This window comes from Ruditapes philippinarum, unplaced genomic scaffold (assembly GCF_026571515.1).
Source record: "Ruditapes philippinarum isolate M1 unplaced genomic scaffold, ASM2657151v2 ctg1131_1_1_1_1, whole genome shotgun sequence".
In the NCBI taxonomy this organism is placed as follows: Eukaryota; Metazoa; Mollusca; class Bivalvia; order Venerida; family Veneridae; genus Ruditapes; species Ruditapes philippinarum.
In genome coordinates this window covers 30,725-48,193 of record NW_026862073.1, presented here as the reverse complement: position 1 = coordinate 48,193, position 17,469 = coordinate 30,725, and the positions used below count along the sequence as shown (strand labels likewise).

Here is a 17,469-nt window from a genome sequence, read left to right as displayed (position 1 = left end):
TGATTGTTTACTTTGTCTTTATTTGTTGAAATACATACAACTTTCTATTGAGAAACGCTGCGTGACACAATTCTTCTGAATAATGTTATTTTTGTGAATGAACAGTCAACTGATAATAGTTAAATTAACCATTTCTGTGAATTTGTTCAAGCAACTGTTAATTAAGATGATGTAAAGGCAACTTTTTTAACCCTTACCCTGCTTTAACCAAAAGTTATCAACTAGCCATTAGTACAGAGCCAAGTCTGTCTGCATATACATACAGTCTGACCAGAGTTTATACTGTTTGGTAACTTACTTAAAATTTTAGCCTAATGTCACTAACGTTGAAAAGTTGGACTAGTCTGTATAAAAACAATCTGCAGATTAAAGTTAACAGTATATGATGGTTAGAAAATCAAAAAGTAAATTGATGGCAAAGAATGCAGCCTTACTAATGGCCCTTCCTGAGTGCCCAGAGGTTATGATGACCTTTAATTCTTTCAAATGACATTACCAGTTCAAATTGTTCCCCACAGGTCAAATTGACCTGCACTGCTGTCACTCTATACATGTATATACAATTTATAGAGCCAGCAAAAGACATCGAGAACATAGCACAACATTTTATATGTCAGATACATTTTGTGTTTGGAAATGAACTTTGACCTTGAGTGAATAGGTCAATGACATATGTTTGTATTTTCATAATACATGTAATACACTCGGATTTAAATCGCATGTACTGGAGTAATGTGTGTAGAAAACTTGGATAATAGTGACCCACTTTGAAGTTTTAAGCTATGGCTATACATGTATATGTCTAAAAATGATTCTCGGCCATCAATGTTCGTCAGTTATATTTTTAATGTTTTAAGAACAGATAAGGAACCTAACTTGATGTTTACAGACCAGAGCTGGTAGATGGTTATGCAGAGTTATATCCATATTTTCTAGAATCATTTTAATGATAATGATAACTATATCGAGAACTACATAATGAAAACAGAAAGCCATGTTTTTAGATTAAAAATCACTACAACATCAGAGGTTACAATTAATATGCACACATCCCCATTAGAGTAGACAATGGCACCCTTATCACAACTAGAAACCTGAATTATAATACCAAACTGCCTCCCCACAATACTCGAACCAACTTCCCAAAAACTATAAGACTATGGCATACCTTCCTCTGTGTGTTGAATCTAGTCTCGGAATTTTACTCCAAAAGACTGGCGAATCTTTCCTGCTTTTATGTTTTATTAAGTGTGCATTCTAAACTTTAACTTTTTATTTCCTACTCTAACATTTTTCTGTTCTTTAAAAACTTATAAAGATCTAATAGGAAATTGTTGGATTATACCATGTACAGATGAAGCACTGGCAGCAGGTAAAAGGTAATTGAAGGAATAAATAAATTAATTAATTATTAATTAGAAATCAAATAGACCAAATTATAAAATAAAATCAATTAATTATGAATAAAACGTTAGAAATAAAATATTATGTCTAATGTCACAAATTAGCTGGCATTTTCCAATATACATTGTACATGTATTCATGTAAGTTTTGTCATTGGGGCAAGAATAAGTCACTTTGTCTCATAGTGTAGCCTATACCAAGTGGTAACAATTAGTATTCTAGTGCTACAAAATAAAATGATATTCTTAAATGCAGATATATGTAATCTTCCTCAGGATACTTACCGTACTGATTCAAAATATTAATTTATAGAATTTTCTTGTTTTTTTTTTTCTTGTTTTTTTTTGTTAACCTTTTGATTAGATATAAACATATTTATTAAGAAATGATAAAATGCTAAATAACAATCTCAAACTATGTCTTTAACCATGCAAAAATATAAGTATTTCAAGAAACAACTTTTAACACCATTCACACTCGTTATCAGACTAAAACTTACTTAAACCTATCAATTATTTTTTACTTTTATGTTCTCTGAAATCCTCCTTCTATATCTTCAAAAATCAACTATTTCTATCAAACATTTGCCCAGTTGGTTATTAGTGTTATATTCCAGATATTGAGATTTAAAAAAATCTATAAAAAAAAAGATACTATTCCGATCTTACACTTAAAGGACAACCATCAAACTCAAAATATAATTTTGTAACAAATACTCGTTTAACCGAAGCAATAAAACATTTTTAGCACCAGATATAGATCTACCAGGTTCTATGTACCAGTAAATGCAATTTCACTTCTACAAGGACAACAAGCTGACTAGAAGTATTTAACTCTTAGCAGCAAAGATATTTTAGCACTTGAACACATCCGAGATGTCTGTGTAATATTTAGATCTACATAGACGAAGCATATATGGGTATATATATATATAATTTGAAGAAAAAAAATCACATTTTGCGGGTTATTAACACCATATTGAAACCTTCTGAAAACCCATGACTCGTGAATTAATATACCGAGTAACTATACCACATTTCTCGTGCATTCCGGACAGATGTATGGCATTTAGCGTTTTATGTCTCCTGGTTCCCTGTCCCCTATATAATTTACATCATGAGGCGAGAGACTAGTCTATTTTTGTAAGGTAGACAACTCTAAGCACACACTATTCAGCAATTAGCAGCAACTTTCGCAACTTTTTATTTTGTAAAATGCAATTTGAGGAAGCCACGAATCAGTTTCAGACTCTGCTGTCAAGTATTAGACAGTCAGATATAGAAAAATTTCTTGTATGGTCGAAACAGACAATTAACGGTAAGTGGATCTAAAGTGTTCCGATGTTTTCACAGCATGGTGGACTTAATCTGTTTATAAACTTTTATGGACCATACTAGAAAGCCACTAGTAAAACCTTTGTCATTGACTGTGAAGTTTATCACATTGATTGGCTATTTTTGAACATATTAAAGATCAATAAAAACCCTCTTATAAGTTAAATCTGTCAATTAACAATGATTATGACGAGGGCATTGAATCAATTAGATCTTTATACAGTAACATTACTGTTGAATTTAACAAAATGTGACTTTTGAGACTCCATGAATTGGAATTGGAATTGCACTGCCGCATATTTTGTTGCAACAATTGTATTTTACAAACACTGTGAGTGTACATATGCAATAAAATAGTAGCATAACATGAGCGCATCAATGCAAAAATTTTCTTCTTTTTTACTGTTAACTGTTCCAATTTTATCTATGTGCAAGTAAAATATTCATGTACTGGTTGGGGACCACAAAAACCGGATAACCACCAAACCCGGACGGCCCGGAAAATGCTTAATTTAGTATTTTCTTTGTTCAGTGGTTGTCAGTCACTTTTTTATCAACAATAAGTGCATGTTTCTTTTAAAATTAAGTAAATAAATTTATTTTAACCTCCGTAGATGGTAATATTTTAATGTCTATTTCAAGAATGTTGACGTTGAAATTCGAGGGTCAAGAAAGCAATGCCTGACCTCATATACCAGCTATAATCATTTGCAGAGTGAAAAATAGAATATCCAAAACTACAGCATTTGTGGCTGACATATTGTATATCATGTTACAAATAAAAAATCTTAACACCCAAGCTTTTATCTGAATTAAATCACATCGTGTTCATATCTGTCCGGACACATGGTACTGTAGTGTAGACAATTTAGGTAATTTTGATACCCTCCTTGTCGAGCCTCAAATATAAGTGTTAATACAATCATAAATAAACAAACTAGTTTGTAAGTTAGGAGAAGAACCTAGCTGAACCGTGTCAAATTGTTTGGTCTCTATGTTAAAAATTAAGAAATCTGTACAGAAAAATGCTCCAAAAGTGTCCAGTTGATGGTCTCTGACCAGTACCTTCAGGACTGAATTTATTGAACTTGTTGAATAAAATATATATGGTGGCCAGAGGCTTGCATAATATAATTTTATACAATAAATTCAGTATTGATTCATAATTGAACCTGCATTTAATATCCTAAAATATTTTCTTAGGAATTTATAGCCTGTAAGGTTAGAAAGAATTAATATGATAAGAAACATTTTTTGGTACAGGATTTCCATTTAGTTCCAAACTATAAAAATTAGAGACTGCAAAATGTTAGATATTGGAAGTCACATTACATAGGTACAAAAGGAAAAGCATTACATTTTGGAAGTCACAAGCCTAAATCAGGAAAAAATGACTCCCAAACTTCCACTTATGAAAGCCCTGATGGTAACTTTGATTGATTTTATTTTAGGTGTTCTAGATGACTTGAGTGAAGGAGACAATGCTGATGTTGTTATAAATAGTATAAGAGAAGGTATCCGTCAGAGTTTGCCTCTAGAAGGAATGACAGAAACTGAGCACATTGTCAAACCTACACATGGTCCAGTATGTATTTCTTTATACTTTAAAAAAGCTGTGTTTTAAGGAATTTCTGTAAATAAAAAATATCTTTAATATTATTAATGATATACCATGTATACAAGCAGTGACTGTGAGAAGTCAAATATTAAAGGATCTTACACTGGCTCCTGGTAAAAACCAAAATACCTAGCTGGAAGGTATCTGTTTACAGCGGTAACAAGGCTCTGCTAAACAGTTACCAGAGAGCTACATATTTCCATTTGTGACAGCAGACAATGTTTGATTCTTTTTCAAGCAGAGTACATGTTAATTATTCTTCAAAAAGAAATTATGAAAACTAATATCTTTGTTTAATACTTTTTACTGATAGCAGCACATAAATTTACAACTTCATTTATATGGCAAAATAGCATTATTCTAAGAAAAGCAATTCAATCATGAAAGGCACACAGGAATGACATCATTTAAAGCAGTAACTTGTCTAAAATGGGGCAAGTTATACAGGTTTTTCTAGTACCGGTGTAAACAGTAGATAATCCTGTCTGATATGCAAGAACTTAAAACCTAGTAAGAATATTTAATATATATTCTTTGAAGTAGCTCCAGTATCAGCATAAATCTAGAATTAGTTTTGCTTGGAATAATTTTTGTAGTTCCTATACTTAATAAAATATTGTATGTAGTATAGCAAGAGTTGGGGGAAGAGATATATAGGGATACAGCATTAGACTGCTAATCAAGAGGAGTTTTGTTCAAATTCCACTTGTGATGACATTCCCATTGATCCCTTCAAGAGCAAAACTCTCTAGTACTGTGTAACTTCTGAAAACCGAACAACTATGGGACTAGCCAAAAAAATCGGAATTTGGAAGTTTCCGGAATTCAGAAGTTCGGAATTACCTGAACAAAGTACAATTATTATACATCAACTGTTTTATAGTAAGACATGATAAAAAATATGTAAAGCTGATTAAATTAACAAAATAGCACAATTGTAGGACTTTTACTATTTTTAATTTCATTTTCACCTATAACTGAATTTGCTGATACAATAGCATGTGTATTTACCTGTATTTTTTCATTTCATCACATTAATTTTCTCAATTTTCTTAACTTTCACACTTTAAACAAGTGTTTGATATGCTTGACAGGTTGTAATTCTAATAGGCGTTAAGATAAATGGGTACTGTTAATTGGAAGATACTGACATTTTGAAGGTTACAAGTATAATATTCCTTCACACCTTTTTTTAGTTTCCGGATTTTGGAAGTAAATTTTAACTGATATAACCCAAATTTTACCAGAAAATTGTTCGGAATTCAGAATTTAGAAGTTCCATAATTCAGAGGTTTTGATTACATAGAGAACAGAGGGAGAAATTTCGGGACCCTGAAAATTGTTCGGATTTCAGAAGTTCCGGAATTCAGAAGTTACACTGTATAACAACCAAAATCTTTGGTTTTTTTTTAAAGGTGTTGCTCTGCAGAGTTTGTTCTGTAATGATTACTGGTATTGAATCATGTTTGTGTTTTGTTACCAGAATGCAGATTGCAATCCTGCCACTACAGTACATGTTGATGCCTTCTTGTATGATGAAGATACTATAGACGAGATGGTTGAGGAAGGAACAATGTCCAGAAACTATTGTGTTAATTGTCTCTCAAAACAGGTCAAACCACTCAGTAAGTCATGATAGATATACAAGCTGCTTTAGTTAGATAGAAAGGGTGCAATTAATCTTTCAATTAATTATAATAATAAGAAACTCAATAATGAAATTCAAGTTTTACTGTGAGGTTTTTGCAGGATCATCTAACCTTCATAAATAAATTTGCTATCAAACTGGCTTGTAAACAAAAGGTCAGTAATTCTACTGAGGTATCCGCTTGTGTAAGAAATAATGCATAGAGGGGCACCTGAGGTTTGCCTCCACCACTTAGTCTGAAAAGTCGCCATATGACCTTTACAAAAAGTTAGAGTGATTTAACAACCAAGCCCACCCCCAATACATTAAAGATTGCTTTCTAAATTGTTTTAATAATGTATGTGTCTATTTGCAGCATTTATCACCCATTCTGCATCATTGCCACAGATCAAGTTTATGTTCCAGTACTTGCTAGAAGATTTAAGAAACAAGACAGTGTTAGATGTTGGTTCTAGAACTGGTGCAGTTCTCTATGGTGTTAGTAACAAACCTATATAATACATAATGATATATTTAGAAAAAAAAGATATTCACTTTGAGTAATGGATCATAAAACTTTTCATTATTCAACTGCGTAATTTATGTGATAATTTATATATCATGAATGCCACAAGTCATATTTCAAAGGATATGAGCAATAACTTCAATAAAAATAAAAAACACAGGAATTAATATCTTTATTCATTTTGACAAGCTTTGATTATGAATTTTTATATCTTATTTATATACAATACTGTTACTCTTGTACATGTAATTATATATATATGTAAATTCAGCTTATTAGTAATAAATGAGGGGCGTCCATGGCTGAGTGGTTAAGGTCGTTGACTTCAAACGACTTGCCTCTCATTGTTATGGGTTTGAATCTTGACAGGGACATAGGATTCTTTTATGTGAGGAACCTATCCAGCTAGCTTTGGGAATGTCAGTTGTTCTACTCAGGTGCCATTCGTGTCTGAAATAATTAGTGCCGCAGAATATACATGTATATAGATGTTTATATTTGATATTATTTCACTAGCATATCAGTTAGTGGATATTTACCATGAGAATATGATATTCCTAATGAAATATGTGTGCTTGTTTTTATTGTTGTCTTATATTTGAGTATGCATAAATGGCTCATAATACCTTTTCATTCTGATGTATATGTAATATTTAAAAAATTTATATATCTCATATATAACTTAAGTAATTTATATATTTTACATAGGCATACCTGTACAGTGAGGCAAGCTCTGTGATTGGAGTAGAACTAGATCCTACATTCTGTCAGTTACAGAACAATATTATACAACAGTATGACATGGCAGATAGGATCAAGGTCAGTCATCATTAACAACCAAAACTTTCTGATTAAATCAGTCCAGATCAACCTTACTTTGTATAATAAACTTGGCAGCTTTAAATTTAGGACAGTCTATTGATATTTCCAGTCATTTTGTTATATTATTGTTACATAATGTCTTTTCAAAATAGGCATGTTTTTCATGGCAGATTTACCAGGAACTCATTAATGTCACAAACTTGTTGATAAAAGATACAAAAAAACTGCAAATGGATGTTTTGTCAATTTTTATGAAAAATTATCTAACTTGGTTTTATTGATTTATTTATGTGTTTAAAAATTACAGATAGTTCATAGTGATATAATGCAGCAAGCTGAACTTTTACAGACAAGTAAGTACATAGTTATACTATTTAAATAGCCAATTGGTATACATGTATAAGAATACCTCTTGAATCTGTAACCAATTTATTTGAGTGAAAAGAAAATGTGTATGTTTTGAAAATATGACAAAATGCGCAATCAACTGGTCATAAACAAAAGATTTTACTGTGTTTATGATAAACTATGAAAACTTTTCCTTGAAAAATATCATTACATTATAGAGAAGTTGTTAAAAATTGTTTGAGACACTTGCACACATTTCAAACTGAAGATTATAATAAAAAATGTATCTTGATAAATATTTGTACTATTTAAAATCAATAATTCTTGTTCAGTGGCATTGTTGTTGCCATTTTGAATATATATTTTTAGTTTTTACTGTAGAATTCTAACAATCTTTTCATTTCTTTACTGTGTTGACAGGTGATGTTGTTATTCTCAACAATGTTTTTGAATTCTTTATGGATGCCAATCAACAATTAAAGTAAGTATGTTTATATGTTACTATATTTAAAAAGCGTAAAAAATGTATTAGCTGGTAGTGTATATATTTGCTGTTATAGTGCTCTTATTATTTTTGCACATAATTCTATATTTATGGTTTTACCAATCTATTTAGATTCAGATAAGAATCACCTTGTTGTTGGGAAATTATTTTTAAGGGTTTAATGAGCTACTGATTGTAACAGAAGTAAATCATGGTTTGTAAAATTCAGAAACTCACCATCAAAGTTATTTATTAAATGAAATATTGATTTGTAAAATCTCTCATATTGCCATCAAGGTCTGTTTGTTTAAACTTCATACTTCATCAATATTGTCCGAAATATTTTTTCCCTTTATACCCTGTAATACATTCTCTCATTTTGTTTATGAGAGAAGATATTGTCTTTATTTAGTGCAGAAACAGGTTAACTCCTTATATAATGAAATAGGAGTTAACTCATTACTGCACTAAAGTGACAATATGATGTTTTAATGTTGATGAATTATTTACAGATTATGGAAAAGTATGAGTGACAACATCCGGAAGAAGGATACCATAATTATAACAATACCTGGTATAGAGGAATCATTGTCAAGGATTCAGGTATTTGAAATATCAAGAAATTCTTTGTATATATTCAAGTATTCAGTATTGTGAGTAATAGTTTCTATACATTTAGACAGGTCAAAATGTTAAAATATCCATTTTAAGTTTCTGTCTAAACCATTTTATAGTTTTTCTTTTCTCTCTGAACCCATTTTGCTCATTTGTCTTAATGTTTCTGAATGCTTTATTCATTTGTTTTAATGTTTCTGAACCTCGAGTGCAAGATCACTGGTTTCAAATCACTTGTCCATTACTGTGGTGGGTTCCAAACCGGACAGGGACTTTGAATTCGTGCATGTGTAGGGATATGGTTCTACTTGGGTGCCCCTCTGTGCCTGAATTAATGTGAAGAAGAACCATTGATATCTTCCTTTAGCAGTTTAGTCTAAAAGTAACCATATGCCCATTACCATGTTGTTTTTTGTCTTAACTATCACCCTTGCACTGTGTCTCCATTAAATAGCCGCCTCCGTGGTCGAGGGGTTAGAGTCGATGACTTCTAATCCAGTTACCTCTCTGGCGTGGGTTCGATCCCCGGGAGATGCTTTGGTAGTTTAGTGCGGAGGAAGGTAGTCTAGTACTGGTGTAACTCTCCAGGAACGATGGTTAGGAAACTACCTGCCTATATAACTGAAATACTGTTGGAAAAATGCGTAAAATGAAACAAACAAACAAAGTCTCCATTAAACATAAGGTTTGCACTGTTGCTATGTGGGGTGCAAACTGCAATTTAATGGTCAGTCCAGATGTATGTACCTGCTGTTTTCCTTGTCTGATCAATAAATTGAGAAAAAATAAGCTGCGGTTTATGTAACTTGGTAGGAACATTGCCCATTATCAGTATAATACCCTTATTGATTTTTAGGTCAAAGGTCAAGGTCACGGTGACTGTAAAGTCCTTGTTAGATAAATAACTTAAGGAATAAGCCTTTGTTCATATAACTTGGCAGTCAATACTAGTACTCAATGGAAATCCAGTATTAATTTTAAGGTCAATTAGTCAAAGTTCAAGGTCACAGTGACACAGTGTGAAATCCTTGTGCAGTCATAAACTTGAGAAGGAATAAGCCTAAGTTAATTGCCCATGGCCATTGGTATGTGAAAAGCAAATGAAGGTGTGGCACCAGTGTCCTATGGACACATTCACACATTTCTAGTTGTTGTTCTTTTTCTTTTTCTCTTTTATATTTATCGTATTATTTTGTTAACAGTTGCATGACTTTCTTTTTAATTTCAGGCACCAATAGATTTAGGTAGCTGGATAAGACCCATAGATATAAGTCAACTAAAGGAGCAGGCAGTGCTAAAATATTTTAAGGATATAGAAGATTCTGACCTAGATGACATTCATATGTATCAAGTTTTATGATAAATAGAAACATATTATATATGTCTCCTTTTTGTCTTATCATCACTCTTTAACTTAATCTATAGCAAAAAGTCACACTTAGATTTAATATATAGAGAATATTTGTTTGTTTTGCATGTAAGATTGAAATATATTTCACTGAGTGGACACACACACTGCAAATAGTAGCTTTCTTGCATTGAATGTTAATCTGAAATATGGAAGCTTCAAGATGAATCAAAAGATGGACTTTTGTAAAACCTGGTCTGAAGCAGACTTTGCAATGGAAATTATTGCTTAAAATTGGCCACATTGCATTTTCTTTTTCTCTACATTGGCTAATGACCTAAAACATCTTATAACCTTTTGGTGTTTTATGTACAATGCCCCATGTCCCCTGTCAAATTATATTGTGCTTTTACATTCAAAGGACCACCAGCTACGTTAGTATGGAAATTATCCATCAGCAAAGTTTTTCTATAGTTAGCCAAACTATAGAAAAACTTTGCTGATAGATAATTTCCATACTTGCTTTATACTATTTTGCCTTTAATGTAATGCTATCTTTACATATAGAAACTACAGGAACTGTAGATGTTTGAATAATTGTTGAACAGCATAGAATAAGGTTACAATTAGGTGAACTTGGTAAACATCATTACATGAATCTTGACCGCCTCCGTGGTCGAGGGGTTAGAGTAGATGACTTCTACTCCAGTTACCTCTCTGGCGTGGGTTCGATCCCCGGGAGATGCTTTGGTAGCTTAGCACGGAGGAAGGTAGTCTAGTACTGGTGTAACTCTCCAGGAACGATGGTTAGGAAACTACCCGCCTATATGACTGAAATACTGTTGGGAAAAGGCGTAAAATGAAACAAACAAACAAACAAACATGAATATTTGATTTTGAATATGTATAACATTATACATATGTAAGAACCTCTTTTTGATTGAGATGGGAGTTAATAATATTGATAGTTGACCAAAACTTGTCATTTGCTCTCCCCAGTGGAAATATAAGACTGACTTTTGATCCATTGAAATTGTTTTATTTTCAAACAAAGCAGTGCAGGTTTGCATGACAAATGATACAAAAAAACAACAAAATAATTACACTGTGCAACAATAGAGATTCATCTGATCTCTTGGTTAAATACTGGAGTTTTTGTTAGCAAGATGTTAATAATACTGACAATTTATACATGGTAAAAACACATAGAATAGACTACAAGATTTAAAAACGATCACCCGAAATTATTTAAAACTGTATTCATGGTGTATTTTTAAAAATTGTCAAAATGTTTTCCATAATGTAAGTTTGAAATATAAGTTGTTTTTATATTAAAAAATGATTAAAAGATATAAAGAAATTCTAGAAAATAAGTAGATTATAAATCCCTTTAACTATTAACATATCCATGATTTAGATATAAAAGTTAGTATATATATATTTTTATATAAAAATCTTTAATACTGTTGAAGTTGTAAATTTAAAACATAATTATTATAAATCTCTATAAATCACTTTAACTATTTACATATCCATGATTAAGATATAAAAGTTAGTATATAAATATAAAAATCAATCTTTAATACTGTTGAAGTTGTAAATATGAAACATAATACTGTTGTATTGCAAAGAAAAAGGGATGAGGATTTCTCTGAAAATCTATTCCCATCCATAACAAAATGTATATAAATTTGTATTATTCCAATGAAATAAAACTTTAGAAAATTAAATTAACAACATGTAAAGATTAAGTTTAGATTGTACACAATAGATATATATTAGTTATAAACTTTAAAAAATCTGAACAAACATAACAAGAAATTAACTATATCTGATTCAATAACAATAAAAACAAGATGAGCAATGTGCTTACAACCAAAACAAAATAACATTTAGACTGAGCAGCTGTTACGTTAGAAAAGTTAGATTATGAAATTGAACTACATGTCACGTCTGAACATCAATTCACTCTGATATCTCGAGGTTTCATGATGAAATGGCGGGCGTAGAAGCAGTTCTCTATCTGGCATCTTACATTTCCTGTCTACACGATTTCTGTTTTCCACATTGTAATGCATCTGTTCACGTTTATCGAGAAATAAGTTTTCATCATGCTCATAGTGAGGTACTCCACCAAGCTCTGCATTCTATTAATAAAATCATACATACAAACTCTATAATAATATTATAAAATGAAAAAGATAGGTATTCATAAGAGTCATTCATTATTTAAATGGTACACCTTTTTTTTTTTAAATGCACAAAGCAAAGTCGTAAGTTATAAAAGTAATTTCATAACAAAATTTAGCTACCAACAGTATAGAGCCTGGTCAGATTGTATGGATCTAAGGTAATCACTCTCCGGTCCAGCAGGTCAAGGGTCATAATTTAAATGGGTCCATTTTTATTTTGTTTTGAAAGAAAGTGGAGAAAGATTTCCTTCAAATAACTTTTAAATGACCAACCTTGATAATAAGTTCTCTGTTTTTCATGTCAGTCTTCCATTCTTGTGTATATAGCCTTGGTACTTGGCCATGTGTCCTGGAGTACTGTGGAATCCTTGAAAATAAATCATAAAGAAAAATCTTAGTTTTGCTAAGTGACATATAAAGTTATAAAATTTGTTAAACCCAAGTTTTACTTTAGCAATTTTTTACAGACACTGATGGTCTAAGAAATAGATGCACTTCTGTATAATAAATACTGGTAAGCAAATAATCCCTACAAATTAGATGTTTAAAACTTGGTTTTTATCTTTTACTTTATTTAATGACCCATTCTGCCCCAGAAATCCTTTCATTTTTATATCTCAAAGGTTTCTTATTTTGGCTGATTATTATTATTATCATTATCAGTTTTATTATTATTATCATTAATGTATTTTCAATGAAATAAGTTTCATAATTCTTGCTATGTTAATATTATAAATAATATTGAATAAGGGGAGCAAAGTTATGCAGTGGAACAATTTTGACGGAAAACGTCATCATGTTTTGCGTAATTTTCATTGTTGACGTCAACGACTTCTTTTTCTGTATGCATAACATAGTTTAAGATAAGACATGTAAGAAGATAAATATGTGATTTATAAAAATAAACAGAAACTCCTTGAAAAAGAGGGGTTTAACCCCTCGAAACGTTGGAGATAGAAAAGTTTGTGTAGTAGATAATTATTAATTAACTGTTTCCAGATTGAATTATTTTGGCTGGCCTTTTATATTTTCCAAGAAGTTACTCATTGGCCAATGTCCTCAACCACTTTTTGCTGCTATTTTTTTTTTTTTTTTTTTTTATAGTGATTTGGTCTTCTTTACTGGTCAAAACACTACTCTGTATACATTTTGTTACGTTAATGAGGAATAATTTCGCATTCAGTGCTACTTTTTTCAGGCGATAAGAACCTAACAAGCTCTAAAACCATTTGTTCCATGTTATAAAACTCAAGTTTGACCTTTCCAAAGAAGGGATTAAAAAAAATAAAATCAAAATACATATATGCACAATATCTATGGTGTGCTTGTTTAAAAATGTGTTGTTTCAGGAATATATTAATTATATGAGGTAAAGGGTTAAACAAGAGCTGTCAGTAGGTCAGCATGCTGGACTATTTTTAGTGCTTGAGAGTAAAACAAGAGCTTTGATAATGTAAATGTTCTCAGTTAAAAAAGGCAATAATTCTGTCAAAATCCATGTAAGAGTAATGGACCTTCGAAAGTGATATCTTGTTAAGCTCCCAAAATAGTGTATGAAATTTCTACCCATTCCCTTTGTTAGTTTTACTACTTTTAGCGACACCTACTTGCACACAAATATCTAACCAAAGTGTGAACATGACATCATCGTATAACAGATGTGAGTTCAAATTTTACAAATAACTCATCCAATAACTCAATCAAGGAAAAAGAGTGGTGTAAGGGTTGAGCATAAGAGGGCTTGTGGGTTTGACTCTCATCAGCGCTAAGATTCTCTTCAGTTTTTGCACTGATTTCTACAATCCATACTGGTGTGACAAGCTAGTGGTTATGACACCAGTCCAATTGGAGCAGTCTTTAGCAATGACAGACGCATGTGTCTAGGTCCCAAAAAGGGGTTTGGATTTATTTTTTTTATAAGAAATTGATGGGGAAACAAGCAAACTCTTGATACAGACAAATATAACATGTTTTATTAAAACCATTCTGATGACAAATATATTAAATTATCCCAGACCAAAAATGAAAGAAACCGTTTGTGTGAATTATTCATCTAAATTGCGTTATGAGAAAATTTAACTTAACAAGCAAATAACACTAATTAATGATAGTTGTCATGGCTGTTCAGAAGTCTGTCTCTTAATTTATCAAATAAAATGACTTAAATAATATTTGAATTTTTTTATACATAAAATATCAGAAAAGAAAAAAAAATGTATTGCAAATCTTTTGAAATGACACCCATTTATCCGATTTTTGTCTTGAATCATAAAATTGTTAGCCCTAGCAACAACAATATTGTCCATATTTATGTTACCTATGAGCAAATCTTTGCTGCAATGCGATAAAAGAAGACTAAATGATTAGTTTCTATACATATTATTTCATAAGTGTCTAAATTATTTGCTACATTTACCTCGTTTGACTATGCACGAAGAGTCGTTCGGCAAATCTTGGATCCACTGATTGCTTGGCCGCCATCTTTAAACAAATACTGGAGTACTCTTCAAAGGTGGTTTCGGTCTCAACTATTTTCGTACTCGCATTCGTACTTAATAAAATCGTACTTAAACTGTCAATTTGAGTATCAAATAAATTTGAATACATGACGTAATTTGTATAAATATGTTTACAATTTAAACACCCAAAATAAACCCTTTTCACATTTGTGCTAGATGAGAATGATGATGACAGTATTTTTATAGAATATTAGTATTAAAAATAAGATGTCCATTTTAATACATTGCTTAAAAATCTTTTCATTTTTTAGAAGAAATGTTACAAAGAAATACATTCAGATTTATGCTTAAGACCAGCTACACAATAGTTATGTTTACAAAAACATCCAAAAGACTGTTTGAGTATGCTATAACTGACAACCTGCTCGGTGAACAATATTTGAACTACATGTACCATAACGCTATCACTGCTGGCACTCAAGTATCATTTTATGCAAACAAAATAAGTATATCCATAAGTTGAACAAAAATGTTTTAGTAGCCAATATAAGCATACCAGAGATTCAGCCAGGAGCACAGAGAGATTTTTTACATGGCAAAATGAAGTGAATCTCGTCAGATCTTAACCTGCTTAATTTGAGACCAGCTTTTTAGAGCTCAGATTTGAATTTTGAACAGTCCATTCAATATTTAAGGGATTTCACAAATTGAGCTACTAACAGTATACACCCTGGTCAGCTATACATAGCTTATGTTTTGTGAAATGTTTATATGTATACTGACAATGAACAAATTTTGATTTGAGGGCTTGGGAAAAGGCTTATCACTTTTGGTTCCAGCAGTTTAATGGATACAAATATTGACCATTGTTAACATGGTAATCCATTTCATCATCCACAGAGATGTACCCTTCGTTATCTGATTTGATCCAAATATGCTTGACTGAATGTATTTCTTTGTTTTTTGTAGCATTTCTTCTAAAATATGAAGAAATTTTAAAGCAATGGCTCATGTAATGTATGTTTTGTTTTTTGTATGTATGTATGTATGTTCATATGTGTATATAACAGATATATAAGTTAGTGGTTCAAAGATAAATTTTAATATGAAAATGTTCATTATGTAACTACTTAAGAAAATTTCGGCTGGTATTTACTTTATCAATCAAAATTGATCTTCTCCAAACTTTTTTCATAATTGTTGATATTATGTATATATCAACGTTTATGTCATACACTGTTCGTTATTGTGCATGATTTATGTTCGCATGGGCTATAAAGCCTATTGGAATAAAATAAAATGTCTACTGTAAATAATTGGGCATTCAATATTAGCCACAAGGGATATATAAAAAATATAAAAAAAGATTCAATTTCCATTTTTATTTAAAATTTTCTATCAGTAACAAAGTATTCAGAAGTTAATTAACTAAGTTTAAATATGTATTTCAAATACATAATATGTAATGTATACACATTGAATAAATGTTTACAGAAGTAAAAATACCCTACATAAAACCTATAAAACTGCAAAATGAAACCAAAATACTTTTCTTTTCATTCAAAATTCCGATTCTTTTTAAAGTTGTTGATATGATTATTAATTAAAATCATATTTCATGATTCCTGACTTTATATAAAACTTCTCTGTTTATCATGTAATACTTGACATGCTTTAATCATGTAACAATATATTTACCAATGTTTATTTCCTATTGCAAATAAGCATAAAATTTTCATGCAAGAATCATTCTTCCGTCAAAAAAAATTAAATAACAGTCCAAAAAAATAATATCAATACTGTAAGCAGATATACAATGTATATAAATTGATAGTAAAAAAACAAAGGATAGCCAAATATTCGAATATAAAAAATAAAACTTGCATTCTTGCAAAAATGCTGCATTAAATACATCAAATTATGTCATAACTCCAGAAACTGACCGCTGACTGCATAAATGTTGACATTTATAAAATAAGCATATCAAGGTTTGATGGCAAAACTGTTGTAAGTCCTTTATTTTATATAAGTTACTGCAGTTTTGCGGTCAACCCTTGAATTATTATTGTGATATATGAAGATAAGGAAGACTATTGCACTGTGATGTCGACCATTAAATATCCTGCTATCTTGTGTCTTACTGTGCTTTTTACATATATGGAGAATTTGTGGTAACCACATAGTAGTTTAGTCAGAATAAAATTTGTATGTTAAAGCTGCATGTCTCCAGATGAGCCAAAAATTTCAAAGAAATCAACTTTGAGGAAAATGAACTAAGACTTTTATAGGTAAAAATATTCACCATTCAAGTAATGATCTAAATATTATATGGAATGAATGACTGATTTTTTAGTATTCATCACCATATTTCTATTTTTGAATATTTTGACTTTTATTTGGTAAATTTACATAGACTGAAACATACAGTTTGCAATGTGCAAATTACTGTCTTTGTTCACTTGACAATATCTTATTCTTTTAATAAACTTTCAAAATTTTCAATAAAATTAGCCTGAATCTACAGGCCTGCTGCTTTAATTCAGCCTCCAGATTCATGCTGATTTTCATAAAAATTTTGTAAAACATTAACATTTTAACTTAATCTTACGCTATATAAATAAGTCCTTAATGCCACTTCCCATTCATGTTGCATTTCCAGGGTACCTCTGGAAAATACCTCGAGAGACTCTTA

The 17,469-nt window shown here is 30.9% G+C and overlaps 2 protein-coding genes across 2 annotated transcripts; one reads left to right on the top strand and one right to left on the bottom strand.

Annotated features, from left to right (window-relative positions):
• Positions 1–2,541: 2,541 nt before the first annotated feature.
• On the top strand, positions 2,542–10,155 carry LOC132717851 (uncharacterized). Its single transcript, XM_060701424.1, has 9 exons — positions 2,542–2,721; positions 4,190–4,323; positions 5,840–5,981; positions 6,360–6,481; positions 7,218–7,328; positions 7,639–7,684; positions 8,100–8,160; positions 8,676–8,766; positions 10,007–10,155. The coding sequence occupies exons 1-9, from the start codon at positions 2,619–2,621 to the stop codon at positions 10,136–10,138; spliced, it is 942 nt and encodes a 313-aa protein (XP_060557407.1). The 5' UTR covers positions 2,542–2,618; the 3' UTR covers positions 10,139–10,155.
• Positions 10,156–11,667: 1,512 nt separating this feature from the next.
• LOC132717852 (sperm-associated microtubule inner protein 10-like) lies at positions 11,668–14,886 on the bottom strand. Its single transcript, XM_060701426.1, has 3 exons — positions 14,735–14,886; positions 12,592–12,685; positions 11,668–12,273 (listed from the first exon to the last, which is right to left on the bottom strand). Exons 1-3 carry the CDS (start codon positions 14,797–14,799, stop codon positions 12,067–12,069), a joined length of 366 nt encoding a protein of 121 aa, XP_060557409.1. The 5' UTR covers positions 14,800–14,886; the 3' UTR covers positions 11,668–12,066.
• Positions 14,887–17,469: the final 2,583 nt, after the last annotated feature.